The 25,642-nt window shown below is 32.8% G+C and overlaps 2 protein-coding genes across 2 annotated transcripts; both read left to right on the forward strand.

Moving 5' to 3' along the window:
* The first annotated feature begins 2,191 nt into the window (after window positions 1–2,191).
* On the forward strand, window positions 2,192–25,230 carry LOC117314641 (probable S-adenosylmethionine-dependent methyltransferase At5g38780). The gene is made up of 9 exons (XM_033868719.1): window positions 2,192–2,382; window positions 7,690–7,802; window positions 8,185–8,295; window positions 19,783–19,881; window positions 20,799–20,940; window positions 22,615–22,742; window positions 23,793–23,920; window positions 24,290–24,460; window positions 24,879–25,230. Exons 1-8 carry the CDS (start codon window positions 2,375–2,377, stop codon window positions 24,407–24,409), a joined length of 849 nt encoding a protein of 282 aa, XP_033724610.1. The 5' UTR covers window positions 2,192–2,374; the 3' UTR covers window positions 24,410–24,460; window positions 24,879–25,230.
* Window positions 8,436–14,695, forward strand: LOC117314637. The gene is made up of 5 exons (XM_033868716.1): window positions 8,436–9,074; window positions 9,712–9,794; window positions 10,415–11,147; window positions 11,564–11,670; window positions 12,101–14,695. Exons 1-5 carry the CDS (start codon window positions 8,486–8,488, stop codon window positions 12,482–12,484), a joined length of 1,896 nt encoding a protein of 631 aa, XP_033724607.1. The 5' UTR covers window positions 8,436–8,485; the 3' UTR covers window positions 12,485–14,695.
* Window positions 25,231–25,642: the final 412 nt, after the last annotated feature.

Genomic DNA, 25,642 nt, shown 5'->3' on the forward strand with positions numbered 1-25,642 from the left:
AACATAATGGAAATAAAACACAAGGGAAATAAAACACAAGGGAAATAAAACATAGGGGAAATAAAACTTAATGGAAATAAAACATAATGGAAATAAAACATAATGGAAATAAAACATAAGAGAAATAAAACATAATGGAAATAAAACATAATGGAAATAAAACATAAGAGAAATAAAACATAAGGGAAATAAAACATAATGGAAATAAAACTTAAGGGAAATAAAACATAATGGAAATAAAACATAATGGAAATAAAACATAATGGAAATAAAACATAAGAGAAATAAAACTTAATGGAAATAAAACATAATGGAAATAAAACAGAAGGGAAATAAAACATAATGGAATAAAACATAATGGAAATAAAACATAAGGGAAATAAAACATAATGGAAATAGAACATAAGAAAAATAAAACATAAGGGAAATAAAACTTAAGGGAAATAGAACATAATGGAAATAAAACACAAGGGAAATAAAACATAATGGAAATAAAACATAATGGAAATAAAACATAATGGAAATAAAACAGAAGGGAAATAAAACATAATGGAAATAAAACATAATGGAAATAAAACATAATGGAAATAAAACATAATGGAAATAAAACATAATGGAAATAAAACATAATGGAAATAAAACATAATGGAAATAAAACATAAGAGAAATAAAACTTAATGGAAATAAAACATAATGGAAATAAAACAGAAGGGAAATAAAACATAATGGAAATAAAACATAATGGAAATAAAACAGAAGGGAAATAAAACATAATGGAAATAAAACATAATGGAAATAAAACACAAGGGAAATAAAACACAAGGGAAATAAAACATAGGGGAAATAAAACTTAATGGAAATAAAACATAATGGAAATAAAACATAATGGAAATAAAACATAAGAGAAATAAAACATAATGGAAATAAAACATAATGGAAATAAAACATAAGAGAAATAAAACATAAGGGAAATAAAACATAATGGAAATAAAACTTAAGGGAAATAAAACATAATGGAAATAAAACATAATGGAAATAAAACATAATGGAAATAAAACATAAGAGAAATAAAACTTAATGGAAATAAAACATAATGGAAATAAAACAGAAGGGAAATAAAACATAATGGAATAAAACATAATGGAAATAAAACATAAGGGAAATAAAACATAATGGAAATAGAACATAAGAAAAATAAAACATAAGGGAAATAAAACTTAAGGGAAATAGAACATAATGGAAATAAAACACAAGGGAAATAAAACATAATGGAAATAAAACATAATGGAAATAAAACATAATGGAAATAAAACAGAAGGGAAATAAAATATAATGGAAATAAAACATAATGGAAATAAAACATAATGGAAATAAAACATAATGGAAATAAAACATAATGGAAATAAAACATAATTGAAATAAAACATAATGGAAATAAAACAGAAGGGAAATAAAACTTAAGGGAAATAAAACATAATGGAAATAAAACATAAGGGAAATAAAACATAATGGAAATAGAACATAAGGGAAATAAAACTTAAGGGAAATAAAACATAATGGAAATAAAACATAAGGGAAATAAAGCATAAGAGAAATAAAATATAAGGGAAATAAAACATAACGGATATTAAAATCTGTTTCACTTTACTTTCATGATGACAAAAAAAGTATCTTCAAGTTATGGTTGTGGATATATAAATGTAGTATATAACCGGTTTGGAGACAGGTCGAAGGGGAGGGTTCATTCCATTATACAATTGGGTAGATAGGAGGACAGAGTGGCAGTAAGAATATATGGTCAGTTTTATTTACCTTAAGATTAAAAGAATTTAACTTAAGGGACAAGTATTTTGCATTATGTCTGCACATCATTTTTTTTCACTTAAGTGAAATGCTTTTTGTCTTAAGGGAAGTAAACATTTATTTGCATAATGTTTTATTTCACGTACGTGAAAGTGAATAATTTGTTTGCATGATGATTTTTCGCTTAAGTGAAAAAAATATCCCCTTAAGAGGAAATTGAATTAAATGTTAAAACGGCTTGCCATATACTCATTTTGACAGAGAGCGATAAGTCTTATCATGTTGTCTCTTAGTTCCTGTCAGGGGGGGGATCACTCTAACCGAATGATAACTCTCAGGTGTCAATACATGTGATGTGATTTATAGTTTGAGTTTGAGTTATAAGAGACATATACTAACTCATTCATTTCATTGACGATACTATCAGATGTATCGCAAAGTGATGTGCCCACGCATTTCACGTTTTACATCTGGTTCAAAGTCCTGAAACAGGTCACTGACTTTTACTTTTGATGTCAAGTCAAAGAGACAGAAAAACTGAACTACCTGAAAAGATCACGACACAAGGACTATGGCGAGGTATTTGTTGTTGTTGTTGTTTTTTATACTATTGATATGTTTTTAATTGATACTAGTATTTATTTACCTTTGTATTTGTAAAATGCTATTTTTTAAATGTATATAACTGGATGATATATCCGGAATACATGTAGGTATTTTAATTGCTTATAATACAATTAATATATTTTTTTATGATTGGATATTTTTATGAGGCAAATAATTTTACTGAATTAATGAATGGAGATCATTTACATATATTCAGTTATTGGTGTGAACTGTGTTTGTCTGTGTTTTAACCTTATCCATTCCTACGAGTCCAAAAATCGACCAATGTCAAATTGAATTTGATTTCATTAATTCTAAGTATAACCCCGGTTCTCCCTTCATAAGTAATAGGCCATCACAAAATTTACTTTGACTTTCAGTTACGAGAGAATTCGTTTTATGAACATATTCATTATTTTTATTTCTATTTATATATACTTGTACAACTTTTCATAGAAATTACGTATAGAGTTAAGAACTTCACTAGGCTCTGATACTACATTTCATGCTTCATCTTTAATTCTTCGTATTAATCGTTTTGCTTGTTCTAACAAAGAATGTCTGAGGATGCAGAATTTTCAAGATTGTTTACTACTGCACGACTCGTTAAATCAACACTGCTTATGGAAACTAGCAATTTATTACCCAAACTGTCTCGACAATATAAGTTATATAACCAAAACAATTGTTTCCATTCGAAATGTAGGTTTAAAATCCTAATGTCCTTAGTGTGGATATATTTATACTGTTATTGTGAACCATGTAATTTTAAACTGTTCACTAACACAATCACGTGACAAATTGTGGTGTACACCTGTATCTGTTACAGGTAATATTTCAATTTCTACTCAAGTTGGACTCAATGAAACTACCAAACTTAATCTGTTTCATTTGCTCATGAATTTGACCAGATTAACACTGATCAGTGCGTATGAATACATGCTTAAAATCCTTTCGCGAAACGATTTCACTTTTTCTACATTGTTGTGATAAACATGGAATACTTATTAAAATTATCAAATTTATAATGCATTCTTGTATTTTATGAAAGACCAGATATGCTAAATACTTCTATTTTGACAAATTAATGCTGTTTTTAATCCTAATATTGCGGACTATTTTACTCGACCGACTAGACATGCACAATCCGGAACTCCTCGGGCTTTTCCGCAATTGGACTTTCACAAGCTTCCAGACATTAAAATCTAGACCGACTTTTTTATTCGAAAAAAATAACAATTGAAATATAAGGATTGAATCTTGATTTGGTCGATTTCATGGGATCATGAATTGAGTTGCTCTTGAGACAAATTCAACATGAACTGCTTCGCAGTTCATTAAATTTGTCTCAAGAGCAACTCAATTCATGACTCCATGAAATCGACCAAATCAAGATTCAATCCTTAATTGAATTTATCTCATATTTGTATTCATTGCCAGAATATATCTTAGTTCACATTTTATTGGGGAGGCCCTATGGCCTATCAATCGGAAACCTATATACAGTCAAACCTCGATGATTCGAACTTCGTTGATTCGAATTTCTCGCTGTATCGAACTTTTTGCTTGGTCCCGAATTTTTTCACTATATAACACTACTAACGAAACTATGTATGATTCGAATTTTTATAAATCGAAGTTTTCGATGTATCGAACTTTTTTCATGACCCGTTAGCTATGATATTATAGGTAATTGACATCTCATGATTCGAACAAAAAATTTACCTGTACTGAACACTGGACAGGTGTTTGTCGTGACCCCTGCGGCAAGATTTCACACCTCTCCCCCAAATGCCCTGACTGACAATAGGGATAACGATAGCGTGTGTTGTCACTCCCGGTCATGGGGTTAATTAATAATCAGACCAAATTGATAGATAAAAGGTGTATTTAGAAGCCATGACATTTAATCACTCCGGTAAAACATTTCGGTAGTCGTCTCTGATAATCTCCGCCGCCATTGAAATCAGCGGTCGGTGAGTAAATTTTACGGAACTGTAAAACAACCGGACCAATTTTAAACACAAACAATTAGCGATAGCTTCACTCATATTCAAAGTGTCACGTTTCAAACTTATACATAAATATCCAAGTAAATCGATTATTTGTCATTCAATCATGCTTTCTCCAACCGATCGGCATTCCGTATTTTATATGCACAACGTAAACGCACATGTCTTTAGCAGAAAAGCCTAACGACTTACGTAAGTGTGCATTGTACTTCTTTTGCTTTATCTGTTAAACGCGATATAAGTGTTTTGTAACCGATACATATTTTGTTTAATTAATAAAATGCTTAGGTATAATTAATGAAAAGAATTTTTATTTTGTTGTGTTTGAGGTATAAATTAACTAAACTTTTCGATGTGAGCCTGACAGGCGACGATCAACACGAAGACACTGAGGACATGTAACGTTAACAGATATGGTCATTATCAAGAAAACATCGATCTATTGTCAACCATGAATAATTCGAAGTCCCGCTGTTTCGAAGTTTTTCTGTTAGTCCCTTGAACTTCGAAACATCGAAGTTTGACTGTACTAGAACAGTTTAGGTTGAATACAATATACATGTATTATGTAAAATGTATGCTTGACCTGTACGGCACTATTCAATACTAGCTTCTTCAAAAGTAATCTATGTAGGTCCTGCTTATTGTCAAACTTAAACAAATCATTATACCATTTATGTTTACCAAGCGTTTAGATATTCTATGTTGATTGATCTTTATAACATGAACTGAATTTCTTAAAACTACCACTACACCGATGACAATGGCGAGCTAATTTGTATTATTACTTATATGTTTGTTGTAAGTTATTTAGATATTTTGATTTTGTTTCATTAATTTTGTGACATGCTTTCCAATTCATATAGATATATCGCAATAGCCTTTTTTTCAAGTTTAAATATGTCTATTCATACCAGAGTGTCAGTATTTTAATTGATTATATTTTAACAATTTATATCAAAATAGATATTTTTGCCGTGGAATCATTGTATGTAAAATTCGTTTACTGTACTGTTTAAAGGAAGGCATCCACGTGTATTTTGTTTATTTATACGAAAAATGTATGTTGATAATGTGAAATTAGTGTTTTAAATAATACTGACTAACGTCTTTCATTTGTGACAAATCCTTTTATGGTTAAAAGTCAGACCTTGACACAAAAGTGTTATGCAATCCTTTAATCATTGAAAATATCAAGTGGCATTCCACACCATTGGGTATATCCTCAATTACATGTTATTGTCATACATACACGTGACACAGACCTGTCAATGCATCATTGATCAAATGTTGATAGGCAGTCACAGGGCGACATCCACTTATCAGGTCTATCTCGTAGACGAAAAGGGGCATTATTGAATACATACCGGGGTATTTAACTCCATTAAGTTATATTTTTAAGTTTCTGTTTATGAACAAACAGGGTTTTTTTTCTTTTTTTTTTCTTTTTTTTTTTTGGTGAGAAATTCCGTAAGGAAGACTAATATTTTCATTATTTTGTATTTTGATTACGAAACATATTAACATATATTTTCATTGTTTGTATTAATCATATGTTGAATTATGGGTGACAAAGGGATCATACAATTATTTTGTACTTCCAGCACGATGCTTGAAAACAAAAACGGTATGAAAATCCATAAGGAAAACTAATATTTTCGTCATACTTTTTAATATCCTCGAGAGCGAACGTTAGCATACTTTTTACGGGTTTCAGCCCCTATTATCAGTAATGATACTGAATATCCATATTAGAATGCGTATATTTTCAGTCTTCTCGATTTTTGTTCGTGTAATATAGATAAAAAAATCAGTCTTCTCGATTTGTGTTGGTGTAATATTTATTTGATAAACAGCGGGGCTATATGTAATTGTTTATATGTTCGAGCAGCAAATATACCGCCAACTTACAATAAATTATTTTCATAATGCAGGAATCTTTTGAATCAACTCAACACCAGGTGAAACTAATATGAGAAAGTTTACATGCAATTTGACAACAGGCTTAATATTTCTTTCAAACTTACATAAACCATGTTCTTTTACAAGCAAGGTTGGGTGCAAGCTACAACACTGTTTCCTAATAATGTAATATACAATGGATAAGTGCAACAAACATGTTACTCCCGAAGGTGCATGCGGCAAAGACCTGCAAATGCCTCACAGAACAATAGGCATCCACCCCTCAGGTCATTCGCGAAGCCGAAAAAGTTAACAAGAGCATGCTTGTATACTGAGATTATATATCAAATTAGCAGATAAGTCCCACCCAAATAAAACATGTACCATAATCACTGGACGGAACCAGGAGTTAAATGCCTGTCAAAGCACTAGTTTAATGTGACATGTAATCGATCTCTCCTCAATAACCACGACACTGAGTCAAGATATTGGGCCAATAGCATGCTATGATTAACGGCTAATCAATTTGTTAAATGAATGACCTATTTTCAATGTTACATGGTTCAAGTGTTTTAAAATCTTTCAACCTCTTCTCAATAACTAGTAGATCAATGGTCAAGATATTTGGCAAGTAGCATGCTGGGGAAAATAACTTCAAAAAGTTGTTAAAATAGAAGACTTTGGTTTACCTTCAACTCACAGAGGTCAAATGTGTTAAAATATTTAAACAATTTCCTCTCGCTATGTTCTGCTTGTAACAAAGTAATTAGAATGTTCGATTAATTATCAGCTTTATTTATCGATAAACCTTCGGATGAACTACAGGGCACACTGTATTTCCGCCGGTCTCTAGGAATAAGTTATAAACAAGTTTACTGTACATTACACTTACCAAAGAGGTTTGGTCGTTTTCCGCTATCCTGACCTAGGCCACGGACAGCGATAGTCTGGGCTAAAAATACAGGTAAAATAGCAGGTGACCCCAAGTGATTCCCACATTATCAAAATAGATTGCCATGGTCCATTGGCGCGCAGTGTGTTGTGAACGGATTCATGTATATAGTCAATCAATACCATAGGAAATCAAGTTAAATTGACATGTTAAATTAAACAGGAATTTTACACTACTCATCCATGTATGTCTGTGGTCGACGCTGCAGTTGATTTACATTTTACTTTGAATGGTATGGAGTAAATCGGTTATGGTTTCACTCTTATTTTTGTCCAAGTGAAAATTAAATATGCATTTAATGTTAAAAAATCTTTCAAATATCTAATGATGATGTGATTTAAGGGAAAAAGTTTTGATAATTTCCTTTCTTTGTATTAATTTTCATAACTGTATTAATTAAGTCTTCTGTTTCAGATACTTCCCAACCATGAAGATAAAAAACATTTCAAATGGAGAAGTGGACGACATGTACAATGTTCATGGCCATGCCCTTAATCTCTGTAGGACGCCAATATTGACTTGTCTAAGTAAATATATATTCACTGGTTTTTTTTTACTTACAGTAGAGGTGTTTTTGTTGTTGGTTTTTTGGGTTTTTTTTCTCGATTATCTTTCGATTTTTTTCTTTCTTTTTTGAAACATTTAGACTGTTATGTCTAAAAATCATTGATTTGTATTTATTATTATCTTGATTTTATCTGTTTCTCATTTTAGATGAATTAAGAATGAATGGAATGAATGAAAACGTGATAATTGATTTTCTGAAAAAATTATGTATATTTGAAGTTATCGGGCATACATGTAATAATGTACTCCACATATGATTTCGATTTCGAGATAAAATTATTCAAAATGCTTTCATAATAACACAAAGATTTAAATATATCACATTTATTTTTGTATATATAGGAAGAATAATTGATTTAAAATCAACGTACAAAGAGGGGGATCCAGTGCAGATTGCAGATTTCGGAACAGCAGACGGCCGGGCGTCTCTAACTCTCTTCAATGAAATGATAGGTAACCAGAACAATGAGTCTCATAGAGTACAATAAAACATACATAAATATGTATTTCATTAATACTCCTCCTCGTACGTATATACTTGTGTTAAACCTTCATATAGCATGAGTTGTCAGAAGACAGCATAGCTCGTAAATTGGGTTGAAATTAAGAATTAGATTTTCCAAGTAGGTAAAAGGTCACAGCGATGTGTTTTGAAGGTACATGTCGGGCAAAAAACATCATGGTCAAAGTCCGCTGGTCCGCAATGCAGTACCCATGGAAGGGTCTTAAGACAATGAACACACACATGTATGTGAAATATGAAAGCCCTTATATGGTTAACATAAATTGTACTGGGGTCAAGAAAAACTTCGTAAGGCAAAGGTCACGGTCAAAATTAGCGAGTCTACAAAATGTAGTACCAATGGAGAGGACTTGTCACAAGATGCACACATGTGAATACTCAAGCAGCATACTCCTTAGAATTGACACAACACTGTTATATATATATATATATATGGCCCACGGTGACTCCTTTCTTAATGAGTTCCTCATAAATATTCATGACGCGTCGAAAACGAGGCTACCGGTGTCTCTGGTGTATACAAATATGGCGGAAGCGAACGTGTCAGAAATCACCAACAACTCAACGCGAGATTTGCGGGCAGTTCCTGATGAGATAACGTTCGGATTTGTAGAGAATGCCATTAAAACATCATCTTCAAGCACCGGAAGCAGGGAGGTATCGAAAGGATACAAATACTTCAGTGAAAAGTATATCTATGATATAAGAGGTTAGTCATGAGATCGTTTTAATTTTACTTTCACTTTGTCTTTTCGAAGTCGTGCTAACAAATTCGTAACAAACACATTCCAAAGTTTCTTACTTTTCCAATTATATAGCAATATCTGTTTCTCTGGCTTGTAATATTTATTCCTTGTCTTCAAGTATTGTTAAATTTGTTAAATATTGCAGGACATAGCAAGAACGGTACACTGTGCGTGATTGTTTACAACACGTACGTACAATTTATGACCAATGTACGCCACCCACAGGCGTCTGAAGTTCTGACAGTAAAGTGAGATATAATACCATATAAAAAATAAAAGTATCTACTATTAAAAAAGATACTCTTATTGTTTACATGGTATGAATTTTATTTTATTATTTTTGTGACATCATTTAAAGTGCTTGTAGCCTATATACTGATCAGTTTAACTTGAACCAAATCTTGCTAATGGACCTCATTTCCAAGTCAGGATGCTTATCTGGTTGTTATTTCATTGATTGCGAGTTTCTCTGTGGTATTCTATTCTCCTATTACACTGACATTTTGGTTTATAAAGATATTGATTGCATAAGGGGAATTAATGAACCAAGTTGTCATATCAAAACATCATATTTAACAATGATTTTTTTTTTTTTTGTAGTCCATCAGATAGATCAGGGTTGCTTAATTCGTGCCAGATCCTATAGATCACAGCGGAAAAATGAAGCTCCACATGATGTAGAGGTAATTATCAATTGGTAGAATATTTTGACTGATTATTTAGGACTTGTGCAGCTCAGATGCACTTTTAAAATTTGCAGATTTTGCATTCTTAACCAAGTCATAATTCCTGTAGTAGCTTTGATTTTGTCATACTTTAAAGAAGGTCCACAACTACACAAAATTTATAAAATTTTAAAGTATAATATTTTTAACATGAAAAGTGTAGAGAATGAATTTCCTTACAGGTGTAATCCATCAGTTGAGCAACAATACATCTAAATGTACCAAGCCATTTGATAGCTTAAACACACGTTACGGTTAAGGTCATACATGCATGTCAAAAAGTTGAAGTAATAATTAATGGTTCTAGGTAATTACATGCTGCGAGTGCTGGAATTGAAGTTACAAGTAGGAAGTTTTTAGGTTCCTAAGATACATATGTAAAACCTGCTTTAGCAACCATCTGTGTATAAAGACCTCCTGCTGTTCTGACTTTTTTTGTCTCGAATGTAATATTTCAATACAAATTGACCTCAATATAGCATCATCCTCCTTAGTCTCGTTATCTCCTGATTCTCATAGACAGGTTAAATGTTTTTTCTTTACTCTATTGGTTAATTTTTTCTATTATGTTACTACAGGTTGTTATCAGAAATGGTCCATCATTTGATAGCAGTTCCAGTAAGTGTTCCTGTGCTATTGGCTCTGGTGGCTGTTGTGGACATATTGCTGGTGTACTCTATTCTGTTGCCCATATGAAAACAACTGGAGTGTCAGCAGTACCTTGTGATGTAGCAAAAACATCTCTACCACAAACCTGGCACATTCCCAGAGGTGAAAAGATAGGTGGGTCTGTGTCAAGTGATGTAACATTGCAAGGATATGATCCTAAATGCCCACAGCGTCAGACCAGAGGATTAAGGTCAACATTATATAATCCAATACCTTCTGGTGTGGAGAAACTTGATGTCCAGAAATTGTGTGAAAACCTGTACAAAGTTGACAAAACATGTTTATTCTTATCAAATGTATCTTTAAGTTCTCAACAAAAGGAGATTGATACAAAATATGGAAAGTTTCCTAAAGGCTCTCCACTTGCCACCCAACAAAGACTCCACAGTGACTTTGTGTTAAATATCTTAGATGCAGGAGATTTTCCTAAACTACCTATGCAAAATCTCATGGTTAATGAACTAAATGTGGTACTTGAGTACAGCAAGAACATTCAATTTAATTCATTGATAATCTCGGAGACTCAGTCATTGGAAATTGAGGAAAGCACCCGTCTGCAATCCCAGGATCCCAAATGGTACAGAATAAGGAGAGATAGGATTACAGCCTCAGTGGCGGGAGATATCGTAAAAAGGCAGAAAGGTATGTTAACAATAAGTGAGATACCACATACAATTCATTTCATAAATTATATTGATATTGTTTGTGTCAATAGCACTTAATTTTTAGACACTCAGTTTTTGCTTTATTATATATACCATCTACATCTGACAGTTGTATAACTTCAGTAATATCAAATATTAAAATACCTAAATGCCAATGCAACCTCCTAATGTCACACGTAATATCATAATCAAGTCTACAACTCTATCAAAACAGAAAAAAAACATGACTAGATATGTTTATATTATGTTATATGTGAGACATGTTGTTGTATATAGAACTGTATTATAGTAATCAACTATCTCTTAATATGGAAAAAATGTTGAACAGTTCACAGCCTAGCCTTTTTCAAGTTGTTTTAATTTTTTTTTCGTAAATGCACTTCTATTTTTCAGAGTGTGATCCACTCATTAAGAGACTCCAGTCAACCAGAAAGGTTGTAACTGCCAACATGCGATATGGGATAGCCAGTGAGCCTGTTGCAGCAAACGCATATGTGGAGGTATACAAATTAAAACATCTTTAACAACACAGGGATATAATATAACATTTCTTTTTCATTAGTTACGAGTTACTAGTTGGAAACAAATTTCACTAGTAAATAAGTCTTATGACAGATATTTACCAGTTACACAGACAGTGTCCATTCCTCAATCTCTCTCTGAATTATATTGACTTTTTAAAAAAATATATAAACAGAGTTATGAGATATAAGAAGGAAAAAAAATACACTTTCTTAAGTTGAAGATATTGATATAAGCAAATCATGGAAAAAACAGACAAAAAAGGAAATGATGAATTGAATGTTGTACATGTGTTACAAGTTTTAAATTTCCATATCAATTTATCATAATGCATTTTATCAATTTAACTAACACATCTTTCTAGCTGATAATCTGAATCAGTGCTCCTTATTTCAATGTATTTTTCAGAGGTTGAATGGGGAAGTGAACATTTATCCGTGTGGATTAGTAGTGAGTCCGTGGTCCCCATGGTTGGCTGCATCTCCAGACCGCAAAGTCTACTGCCCAACACTGAATCCAAAGTATGGTCTGCTGGAGATAAAGTGTCCTGTAAACCCTTTGTCAGAGTGCCAGTACCTCACCAAGGATGAAAATGGATACAAACTGAAGGAGAGGCACAACTATTTTTACCAAGTTATGATGCAGATGGCAGTGACAGGGATGGAATGGTGTCACTTCTTTGTGTGGACACCTGAGGAAAGTCATTTGGAACTCATTCTTTTCAACACGAATACATGGAAAGAAATGAAGGAAAAGCTTGATGATTTCTTTTTTTACCACTACTTAAGTTAGATAAAATTTGTAGCAAGATACAGTTTGTAGTTAGATACAATTTGTAATATGTCAATTGACTTTGTTATTGAGAGCTCAATAACTTTCATGAATCAAACTTAAAGAACATTTTATGACATACATGTACAAATGTATCATTCATACTAACCTTACTGTTATTTGGCTAGTACTAATCCAGGGTATAGTTTATAACAATACAAGATAGCTTACTTCCAATCTTTGACAAGAGGTCCCTTGAATAATGTTAACATATTTGCAACTGTCCATATTTGATTAATTGTTCCTACCATACTTAAGGGGATGATACTATCAAATAGGTGATACTCCTTGACTCTTCGGATATGCCTCTCAATATGTATCCTCAATTTAGCAATTACCTGAGTCTGCTCCACTTCCTGTCTTGTAAATTGACCTTGACCTTGAAGGAATGGAGGTGTGTTCACTGAAATACCTGTACCTTCAAGTACCTTGTTGAGTACAAACCCTTTGTCTGCCATAATTGAATCTCCCCTGTCCAGGAGTTCAATTAAGCCAGAAAGCTTAGTAATTTCTACATCTGACATACTGCCTGTATACAAACTTGAAACAAATGTCAGAGCTCCATGTGGAGCAATACCAACAAGACCTTTCCATGTATGTGAGCTTTTATATGATGAGTAACATTTAGAGCTAAGTAAGAGAGAAGATGGTCGCTCTGCTTTTAACTCTGTGCAATCAATTATTACCCTGGTAGATGGATACATAGTTCTGAATTGGTTAGGCATTTTCTCATCGATAGATTCTCTAGTTGGCCAAATATTTATGCTTCCCAAAGCAAAGTACAAAAAATTTGCCCATGTTATTATTTTTCTACTCACTGTAGATAAGTGACAGTTAAACCGTACAGCTAAATCCTGCTCCAAAAGACCACATCTTAACCGACATAGGAACATAAACAACTCGTCAATCAACAACATATTCCGTTGTTTGCCTACTAACCCCTGTTGGTTGATTCTGTCGGAACATTTATAATAGTAACTGGTCATTGTACTAGCAGCTGGTTTGATAAATTCAAAAAAAGCTGAAAACATCAGCATAGAAGCAAAACCTGTATAAAATGAAATCATTGCATTGTCATTACAAAATCTTTGAATGCCAAATCTCTCAATCTCTAGCTGTTGTTGTAACTTCTTAATTTCATCTTCCCTTTTCTTTAATAAATCCTCCAAGTCTTCAACATTTCTTGTCTCAAACTGGTTTGTTTCTTCATTCACATGGCTATAAACAATAGATATTTCATTATAAGCATTCATCATTTAATTTTCAGACTAGATATGCATGAGATTTGAAATAATTTACATGTAATATTATCTTAGAAACAAAAGTAAAAGTCAACTAAACAGATTCATTGCCAGTGAAAGAATACCCCAACCCTCTTTCTAATAGATTTTTGTCTGGGTGTCATGCCATGGTGAAATAAAACTTATGATGAATAAATAGAAGACAGACATACATGTATAATTAAAAAAAAATCCCAATATTTCCAATAGTTAAATTAGTTTGGAATGATACAACATTTCATACCTCAACAAAGATCTTGATGATCCAGCATCATACTGTCCAGCAGCATTGATCTTGTTGTGAGTTGAATTATACAAAATAGTTAATACAATTGCAAACCAGCATTAAATAAAGACTGACGTTTGACAATTGATTAAACATTCTGAGAATAATTCACATTATGTTGGGTTAACACACTCCACATGTTCACCGGTATGATAAAGACGCGTTGAAAAACACTTAAGCTTAGACTAAGAATCTGAGAGTAATATTTTATCAAATGTAATTATATTTATTTTTATTTCAAGTGTTTACTACTAACTAGTACACTCTCAGTATCATGTAAATGTAAGTTATACATTAGAATGAGAATTCTGCAGGCTGCATAGTTTAATTCATGTATGGTAATAATTTATTTCTATACTTTGTACATTATCATAGGGCTAAAGATATACTTTTGGAATTGAAAAATAGAAACAGTTGAATGGAGGAAAACCTAGATGTATATTATACATGTATACAACTATTAATTCTGAATAGTTTGAGACTGGTTGGATATTCTAATTTTCAAATGAGTATATTGATGCAAGTTTATTCAATATTGAAATTGACAGTGAACTGAATAACAAATTACCTTTCTCTGATCGAATTAAAAGTTTCACATGAGCTTGACTCTGAGTTGTTGTTTTCCAGTCTACGTAATTTTTCTGGAACTGAATGCTTAAAAACCTCCCGACGTACAGATATTTCCCCCGATCTCCAGCTAAATATGGAAGGAACAACATCTTTCCTGAGTGTTTTCCTCACCGGATTCCATTTGAAGTCATCCTTCTTAAAATGTCTTGAACAGACAACAGTTTGATCACAGATCTATGAGAAAATAATCATTGTGATTCAAATCAATATGTTTTCTTTATGGATATTCTCATCATACAAAAAAAGACAGTATTTTCCATAGTTTAATCCATGAAATTTATAATTAAATCTAATGTAGCAAGTACAATCATACCACAGGAGCATGTCTAGTTTTATATTTAAAAAATGTCAGAAATACCTATAAATTGACAATATATATATAGGCCTAAGTATTTCTGACTATTTTCTTAATATAAAACTAGACGTGCCCGTGATCATACTGAATCAAGTGAATGACTCAATGAGTCTGTAATCATTTAAAACAATATTCCTCTCAACATCATTCCACACACAAAAAAAACACCTATTTGAATGTTTCTATCAAACGATTGTTCAACACTTCATGACTTATAGCGTCATAATTTAGTAAGCGAAAATAAAAGGGCCACACTAAAATACGCCATAGGGAAATATACGCCATAGGTACGCCATAGGAGTTTTTCGCACGCCATAGCAAAATGTAACCGATATATACACAAAATAACTTGTTTTTTTCATTGATATACCTATTTTACAGGTTCTGATAAAGTTTCATTTCAAACAAATGTGTACTTTGTAAGAAAATCGGTCTTATTTGCGTAGTCAGTTTCAAGCACTATACGCCATACGTGTTTATGCACGCCATAGCAAAGTTCAGGGGTTTTTTCTGCAAAATCAAAGAATTTTTCACATTGTATGTGTATTATACATGATTTAGTAAAGATTCATGAAATAAAAATGTGTACTTTGTAAGAAAATCGGTCTTATTTGCGTAGTCAGTTTCAAGCACTTTACACTACTAGATCCTCTACAGTACGCCATACGTGTTTATGCACGCCATAGCAAAGTTCAAGGGTTGTTTCTGCAAAATCAATGAATGTTTCACATTGTATGTGTATTATACATGATTTATTAAATATTCGTGAAATAAAAATGTGTATTTTGTAAGAAAATTGATGTTTTTGTCTATCGCAATTTCAGGTCGATTTCAAGGGAAGTAACTCTTGCAAAATGATTAGAAGGACACTATTAATTGGTATATATATGAAACCAAAGATATATGTTGACATCTCTGAAATGATATATATATTATATATATATATAAATTATGTAATTTAATACAGAAAATATTCTGAAATTTTCAGAAGATGAAAGATGGAAGCATGGAAGATATTAATCTATATATCTTAAATCATGTTTACTTATATATAATGAGCACTAAAAGATTTCAACTATTATGATTATGTTGCTCATCATTATTTTTCATGTCTTCCCTTTATGAAATTGTATGTAAGTGAGTGTGAAAGGTGTGCTGTTTAGACTATGTATAATTATTATACCTATCTGCAACCGGTCTATGGAAAAGACTTATATAGGGTAATCCTGTTGTCTGATCCTATTATTTCATAACGGTATATAAATATTTAAAATAAAACTTAACAAATGATAATAATATACATAAATAACATTTAAATTTCTAATATAATTATGTTTATTGATTGTATGGATATTGAACATGTATTTGTATATATTTGGAATAATAAAATAATTTTTGAATTGAAATGGAAGCATGTATTGTACAGACATTATTACACTACACCAGAAACATATATATATACATCTGTATATATGTCTCTGACTACACATAATATCATACATGTATTAAAACAACTTCAATTTCAAAAGGAATCGCACAATAAAAGTTTTATTTTCAACATTTTATTTTGTGTTTTTTTTTTTTTTTTATTGATTTTTCCACTGGCAGCAATGTTTCCATCATCAAGGTACACTAGTATTTGTTGTTACAAGAATACTGAACACTTTTCATTACCTTTACCTGTACAGTTAACATCAGTCCAAATACTTAATGCATGTGTTAATGAACTTAGTGATTCAATGCTGTTCACATATACACATAATCCCAAACCATTAAACAATTTGTGAACAGTGTTTTTCATTATTAATGAGAGTGGTCAAATAAATTATGTGTTGTTTACTAAATGAATTAATATTTTCTAATAAGTGTTCACAATTACATCACATTGAATAGTGTGTAAACATAGATACTCATAAACAGGTTGATGAAGGATGTTGATAAATGAACTTAAAATCAGGACATTCCATGAGCAATTAAAGAAAATAAGTTTTTAAAGGTAATTAAGCTGTCCCTGTATTGTGTCAGATGGTATAAATAAGACCCTTTTCAATTTCTGTTCATTCTATTACCTTCCCCCTACAAAGAAACATTCATACTCATCTATTACCCAGCAATGGCCAAGTTTGCAGTATTTGGGAGCAGCTATGTTACTCGTCTTGAGAGATATTGTCATGGTGATCTTAAGGTAAATAATGATAGCAAATGTGTTTGAGAATAGAATAAATATCAAAAACTCTATTTGTTGGGTAATTCCCAAAATGCAAGTAATATTAAAAAAAAAAAACAATAATAATAACTGTCAAAGTTGGTATTTGAATTTAATTTTTCAATCTTGTTCACTAATATGAAATATTATGCTTATTCATACTATTGTTTCTTATGCAGGTTCCTGGCACCGTCAGATTCTTCGGGAAGGGTGGCATGCGTTCTGATTCGATTCCAAGACAACTACTTAGAGACCTGATAGAGTACAACCCTGATGTTGTACTCATCCAACTAGGAGGAAATGACATCTCAGCGACATCATCCCCCAACGACATTTTCCAGAGACTTCTGACACTGCAGGTGGACCTACATCATGCTGGAATTCAGGAGGTGTACTTTACAGAGATTGTGCGACGTGGTAACTTTGACAAGTCCCCAGGCCTGACAGCGACGTCTTTTGAGAAACAACGGAAGAAGATAAATCGACTACTGCTGACTAGACTGAGATACATCAAGATTATAGAGTTAACTTTCCAGAGGACTATGACCGTGACCAAGTGCATTTCAATGACTCAGGACTCAGGACCCACTTCCATGCTTTGAGACGACCATTTTTTGCATAATTGATTGAAATTGATAAACACCTTTTATTATGTCATGTTACGCTTTGTAATTTATAATATGTTTCAAGCATTTAATCTTAAAAATGATTGATTTATTGATAATGGGTAATAGAGACAATGTTATAAAACATATACTTTAAGTGTGTCACTATTCGCTAGATTTGAAAATTTATGACATTGTAAAATAAATAAAAAGGTTGTATTAAATTTATGTAATTCATTTTGAAATAGAAGCTGTTTTGATATATATTATGTATATTGTTATAATGTATGTCATATGTTTCAATATTTAATCTGTTGAAAATGAAAATACACATGCATCATAATTCTATGTGTACAATAATGATTTCTTTAAATATATCATTTGTAGATTTGATAGTAACATGAATTTGAAAAATTAATATTTTTATTTTACTACAAAAAATAAATAAGTTTTCAGTATTTAATTGCAACTGGTCATTTCTAATAATATATGATTATATCACAATTTATATTTGTTTATGTTATTTGTATTACTAAATACAAATTGTTTTACAAATGTTGTATATATTACATTATGATTTGTGTTTTCATAAATAAATAGGCCAGTGTTTCATAGTGAGTCAAATATTGTGTTGTTCATTTTGTAAGTGTAAGAGTTACTTCCCTTGGGATTGACTCGGAAATCGTGATGGACAAAATCATCGTTTTTCATACAAAATACACATTTTTATTTAATGACACTTTTACATATCATGTATAATACATATACAACGATGAAAAAACATTGATTTTGCAGAAATAACACTTTGATTGTTCTATGGCGTGAATATACACGTATGGCGTATTTTAGTGTAAAGTGCTCTCACCTGGCTGCGCAAACAAGATCGATTTTCTTACAAAGTACACATTTTTTTTCAATGAAACGTCATCAGAACCTGTAAAAGGGACATACCAACGCAAAAAACAATTCATTTTGTGAATATATCGTTTCTATTTTGCTATGGCGTGCGGAAAACCCCTATGGCGTACCTATGGCGTATTGATTGATTGATTGATTGATGGGGCTTAACGTCCTTGTTCCGGTTATAACCGAGCCTAGGACACTCCTATGGCGTATAATTCCCTATGGCGTATTTTAGTGTGGCCGAAATAAAACGACCAGCTAGCAGTGCACTGACTGATGATGACGTGAGACCTAGGCCTAAGAGTAACACGTAGTCTCTGTGTGTAATAGGAAGGAGTAATGAAAAATATCCTGTAATAGGAAGGAGTAATGAAAAATATCCTGTAATAGGAAGGAGTAATGAAAAATATCCTGTAATAGGAAGGAGTAATGAAAAATATCCTATAATAGGAAGGAGTAATGAAAAATATCCTGCCCGTGTCGGGCTTCAAACAAGCGACCAAATTCGGTCTCGAGGCAAACATCCTACCAGTCACTACACTTAACACTAGTCAGTAAGGTGACCTTACGACCTTACTCTACGTTTACATGTGTATCGTTGGATAACTTACTGTAAACAGTGGACTCGGATCCCTCCGTATGGCATGTATCCATGCTTTGCGAAGCTCTTGTCTTTGCGGAAACTGGTGAAATGATAACTCTGGATGGCGGCGCCCATTTCCGTTACATAATGGTACACAACAGTGTCTACCGTTCACAGAATCCAAGGTCGCCGCCATCTTGTTTATGATGGTTACACCGGTAGCCTCGTTTTCGATTCGGAGGCGCGGCTTATGAATATTCTTTGAGAAAGGAGTTATAATAACCCCCCGACTTCGTCCAAGAGAGCTAAAATTGATTTTTGTTTTGTTTTTTGAAATAGAAAATACAAATTATCTGACATTTTTGAGAGTCTTACAGACCTATTATGAATGTATAATATATTTCTTTACAGATATAATACAAGCAGACCTTGGTAAAGACCAACCCATTGTAGTGTATCATAATGACCAACCAAGAAACGACTTCAATATCCTGAGTAGTGTTATTCAAGGTGTGTTACTTGTGTCGTTCTAGCTTGATGTACAGATATTTCTATTGGAAAAGTCAAGATGAGTTTCTAATCTTATAGTCATATTTCCCGTTCTGGCGTACAGTATTAAACCAAATACTGACATTCACCAATAGTTTGAAAGGTTCTTTGCATGTTTTCATCTTTTTACGTTACGTCATTTTGTATATAACCTATATGTGCTACAATAATGCATTTTCTTCAGAGAAAATACAAAATTATATATGTAGGCATTATGGCTCATTGTATAAATCATTCCTGTCTTTCGTTAAATCATTGATATAAAAAAAAAATCTAATTCATCAGAAATAAGAGCAACTGAGGACCTAGCAGTATACCATTGTATTAAGTCGGTGTAATAAGGAATAGAAAACAAAATCAACAAAGAATACTGACATAATCACGAAATTATATTTCAATCACAAAAACGAATATGAAGGCGAAATATGAGCACAAATATAGATTTGAAGGGAAACCCTTGAAAAGTTCAAGGTAATTAGACCAGGTGTTTCGAAAGAGTGAGCGTCTTCTGCTGCTTCAAACGATGCCCGCCACAAAAAGCATCGAATAGATCGCATATCTTTATCAATTTGGTCTCGCCTCTTGCTCTACAGAACGAGGGTAAAATCCCCATGTTTGTAATGTTCATATTTATATATGTCTCCATAATAATGATAAAATACCCGAGTACGAAAACACGGATCATGACATTAAAGCGTACTTCTAAACCTAAGCCGATGAAAGAAACGATCTCAAAATATGTACAAAGAAAGAGCACCGCAGACGTTAAAATCACACAATAAAACTTTCAAGTTTATCTGTGACCATTATGTATTTGAATACGTTACAAGATAACAACGTTTATACTTCAAACTAATTCCTCTCCAAATTTTGTTCAGGTGACGAAAACAGTTCCGGACTAGCGATTTCCAGGAATGTATATCCCGTTATGTTAGCCAGGACTATGTATGAGCAGTGTCTCCCTAACGACACCCTGGACCTGTCCATCTCCTCTATAGCTGGGCATTATCTGTCTAAACAGTACGCAGTCAACAATTATCACATTAGCATTTTTTTTCAATGATTCATTTTATTTCATTTCATTTTACTCATGTTCTGATAAGAAAGTAACAATTATTCACACATGTTGTTATTGTCTTGTATAACGTTGATATCTTCGTAAAGTTTAGTGGGGAGACTTATTGCTATTCTTCTTTTTTGTCCGTCACTTATCTCCGATAAATTCTGATCATTTTTACATACATTCTCATTTCTTAGTATGAAGTTGTACACCTTGCTCTTTTCTTCTCCTGGTCGAGCATTCCAGATAACAGTAGCTGCCTCTGATTGGTTAAATTCATATCCAGTAATAACTCTTGTTCCATTTGATGGAACATAATGACCTTGGTCATAAGTTTATAACGGGACAGCGGTCGTTTTGGACCAAAATTAAAGGTTGTCATAGTGACAAAATGGCCGTCAAACGCAGGCTTTCAATGGACGAAATTTAAAATCAGCCGATTTCAAAGACATTTTCCATGTAAATGTAGCGTGGCACTACGAAACCACTGTTGTGTTCGTTTAAGCGTTTTTACAAAATGGCTGCTATTTACTATCATATGATGGGTCGTTTTTAAATATTGTCCAATTAGGAACAAATGGTACGTGTAACTTTCTTTGTTTTTGAAGTAACAAATGAAACGTGGCAACGGTTTTCTTTTGTACAAAAAAGGCGATTTGTTAACAAAATGGCAACCAAACGGTTGTTTAAACTTCAGCTTTCTAATGTAGGTGTGGTATTGCGCTGCAAAAACATTGATATTTTTCGTATTGTGATATTGTTAATTGTCTCCATTTTGTGGTCTCCGATTGGTCGATGAATCGAAGTATTCTATGATTTCAATGACATTTCGTATGCAGGTCAGCGATCACTTCCGTAACCTCAGCTTCACACTGTAAGGCCTCTGATTGGTCGATATTTAATATTTTCACATATTTTAACAAAATGATCGCCATTTGTAGCCTCTGGTTACTCGGAGTTTGGATATTGTCCGATTTCCATCAAATTGGGGATATAGGTATAGTAAGACACCACGAACTGTTCCGGCTTGTCAAGGTGGTTGTCGAGACTTGTTGGGGGGACGAAATGACATCAGCTATTTCTCGCAGTTGCAAACTTAGTTGAGTTTGAATTTCATTTTCATAAGGATAAAATGAAAGCTAGATATTAAGAGCTGTGATGTTTTCATATTTCTATATGATTTATTATGATGAAATTAGGTATTAGCTGCCTTTTATTTATTACAAAAACAGCTGATACCGATGAAATAAAGAATCCGTAATTCTAACTCCACCTCAAAATCGATAAAACAAGGTAGAAATACGAACAAAAAATCTATTTGCACGTAGACCCTAGAAAACTTACAAAGAGAATACGACGGATATTCCTAGAATTTCCGTTTCATCAACGACACTGAGAACTAGGGTGAGGACAACGGAGCCAGGATCAACATCGACCACGTGACTTTATATCCGTCAAGGAAATAGAATATATCCAGGTGATATCGACCATTAAATTTTCGTAGGAAGTCGACATCGGTCACACACTTACAATATAGATCAATAACCGTGAGGATTAAATAGAGATACAACGATATTTACATAATGAGATCATCTATGTATGATGACTACGATAAAATTGTTTTGTTTTTCCAGTGTCTGCCAAATCAAGAACGGTGTGTTCATGGGCGAGGCAGACGAAAGTGAACAAACTTTGATGAGGGAACAAGGAAAGAGTGACTGGCGAGATTTTGTGATGTCAAGAGGAAGAGAACTAAAACCTGGTTTGTAATTGGTGACTCGGCATATTATATTTTGTTTATTGCTTTTGATACAATACATCAAACTAAACATCATATGGAAATTGGAGAGTATTGATTAGTTAATTCCTTGATGACCAATAATTACGAGTGGAGCGAATATTTGATTTTTTTTTTTTTTTGCTTAAATGAAGTAATCACGAGTAAAAAAGGAAAGACGTAAAATATCAAACCGGACAGAAATACTCTTTTCTTTATTACGGTTTCTTTGGGAAGATATGAAGGTCGGTGATCCGTGTGAGGTTTTTCAAAATTAAATGTTTCCCTTCCGATTGTTTAGCATTATGAAATAATAATTAAATTATTGCTTCTCGCAGCACAAAATCGCCAGTAGATGTAATCGATTGTGACGTCATAATATAGACAATGGCGTGAGGTCATGAATTGTAAATGGCTGTATCTGTTGGATCTTGTCCTCCACATTTTGATTTTAAAGTTTTGAATGTTTTCTGAGTTGTGTTATGAAAAGTAACCTAAATTTGTTTTCATGACAAATGAGATTTTATGAAACTCGTCTCGTAGCTCGCAAAATGAAAACTTCTAGGACTCGTTTCATCAAACCTCGTATGAACCCATTATGTCATCTATCGAATGTATAATGACATACATTTATACGTAGCTATATAAGGTAATTTTATTTACAGGTGTCACTGTTGTTTATTTCTACTATTAATTCTAGTCACCACATGTATATATGTCTATTGGTTTTAATTGTAACCAATAAATATCATTATTTCATTTCATATTGATGTAAGGTGTTCCAGTTCGAAGATTTATATTTGCCTTTGTATGTAAATGGGAAAGGAATTAATATAAGCTCTAAGCTTGTTTTCCCATCCTATGAAAAATATTTGTATATGTATTGATTATTTTGATTAATGAATAAAATATTGTTTAAACTAAACCTCGTATGAAATGAAAACCCTCATAATATCCTATATGGATGTAGCAGGTTTTGATAGATAATAATTAACCCCATTTTATGCTGATACACCATGTCTTTATATTTTGCAGGTGGTTTTCTGATAACTATCAACGTGACATCAGATGAAGAAAATAATGTTGTGTCTCAGTTAGACAAAGGCATGCATCACTTAGGGAGTTTCGTGACCGATATGACAAGAGAGAGGGTCATTACACAGGTATCAACAGATCTAATATATACCACGCTCTTGTTGTCCATACGTCCTTTTGTTATTTATGTTGTCTTTTTTATAACTTAGTTGAAAACTCGCGATAGTCATACATACACTTTAAAACAAACCATTACTCTGATATCATACCTTATAACGGCTTAACAGTTCAGTGAGGGGGGGGGGGGGGGGGGGGGGGGGCATGTTCACAATGATATGCCGACAGACCATAAAACGAACAAGGGACGTCACAATAGATTCGCGCCATTTGATAATCCCCTGTGGAGCCAATATTATCACCTCTTAGTACCCATGTGTGTAGGAAGTCAGCTTTCTATCATATGATGTATCAATGTATGCTTTTATTTACATTAACAGGCGGAATACCTTGCAATCAACTTCAATGGTCATTACTTGAGAAAACCGGCTGATTTTAAGGAGCCGTTCACCAGTGAGGTACTGAAGTACGAAAGCTTGGACTGGAATTGGTGTCTGTAAAATCAATGAAACACTACTTGTGTCACCCGTCGTTTGGTAAAGTAAACAAAGGTAGGATATGTCAATAACACTATAACTAAAACCGAGGTCAAGCCAATCCATATGATGGAGACAGCATCTCCAGAAGTGTAATGGATTCCTGGACCACGTTAGTCAAATTGTCGTACATAGCACACCTTTCCCATATGTTTGTAGTGCCAATCTTAAGGACAAAATTGAATGAAGCTTTAGATTATTTTGATTACTACAATATTTATAATCAGTGTGCATTTTCTAGAAGAATATCATCAGGGTAATACTATGAATATAGAAAATAAAAGCACATAGGAATGATTAAGTGGCTAAAATTACTCTCCTATTGTAAAGCGATATATCATAAAGATCTAGCCCTGGTAGAGTCAATATGACATATCAAAAACACGACGGTACATAAAAGCTTTTATATAAATAAACTTAGCATTGTTTGCAGATACAACGGAAAGAATAGAGTACAGCCGCCAAATAGTAGCGTCAGTCAGATCATGGATGGATCACGTGATACGAGGAGGACTGTCGGATACCCGAACGGAAGACGAGAAACAGTCCATCTTTGATAATTACTTGGATAGAATAAAGACCTATTCATATTCTCATTCTGACCACAAACCATATTTGATACTAACAGAGGTTGTTATCATGAAAAAAATCCTGGTCTGAACTTTACGTAAAAGAGCTATGGTGTCATCATTCTCCGTTAGCGGATTACATTTCTGTTGGAGAAAGATTTCAAGATTCACATTTAAATGAAGAACTCAGGTGAATAAAGAATGCTCATTTGTGTATTGAAAGTTTTGTGGTTTTTTTTCTCTCTCAATAATCTGTATGGGAAGTACAGTCTCGTTTACTCTCAGTGAGCGACGCCACTAAGAACCTTATTTTTCCGTACAAAATCTCCACCCACCTATATATAACTACTACCGATCTGAAGACTTCAGTCTATCGGTTCATACACGTGTTATATATGCAACATCCATCGTAGTGGTTGAAATACAACATTAATCAGGACACGCGACAAGATTTCCAGCTTCCCAGCGCTTGATCTTCACCTGGACTAGACATGCCCCTGTGGTTTACCTGTAATTTTCACAGAATAACATTAAAATCGTAGCTTATTGAGACGTAAGTTCCCTTGTACAAGTACTTAGTATATCAGATTGAAATTCGGATGAGATAGCCCCTAGGGTCAAACACTTT

Source organism: Pecten maximus, chromosome 16 (genome assembly GCF_902652985.1).
Source record: "Pecten maximus chromosome 16, xPecMax1.1, whole genome shotgun sequence".
Taxonomy (NCBI): domain Eukaryota; kingdom Metazoa; phylum Mollusca; class Bivalvia; order Pectinida; family Pectinidae; genus Pecten; species Pecten maximus.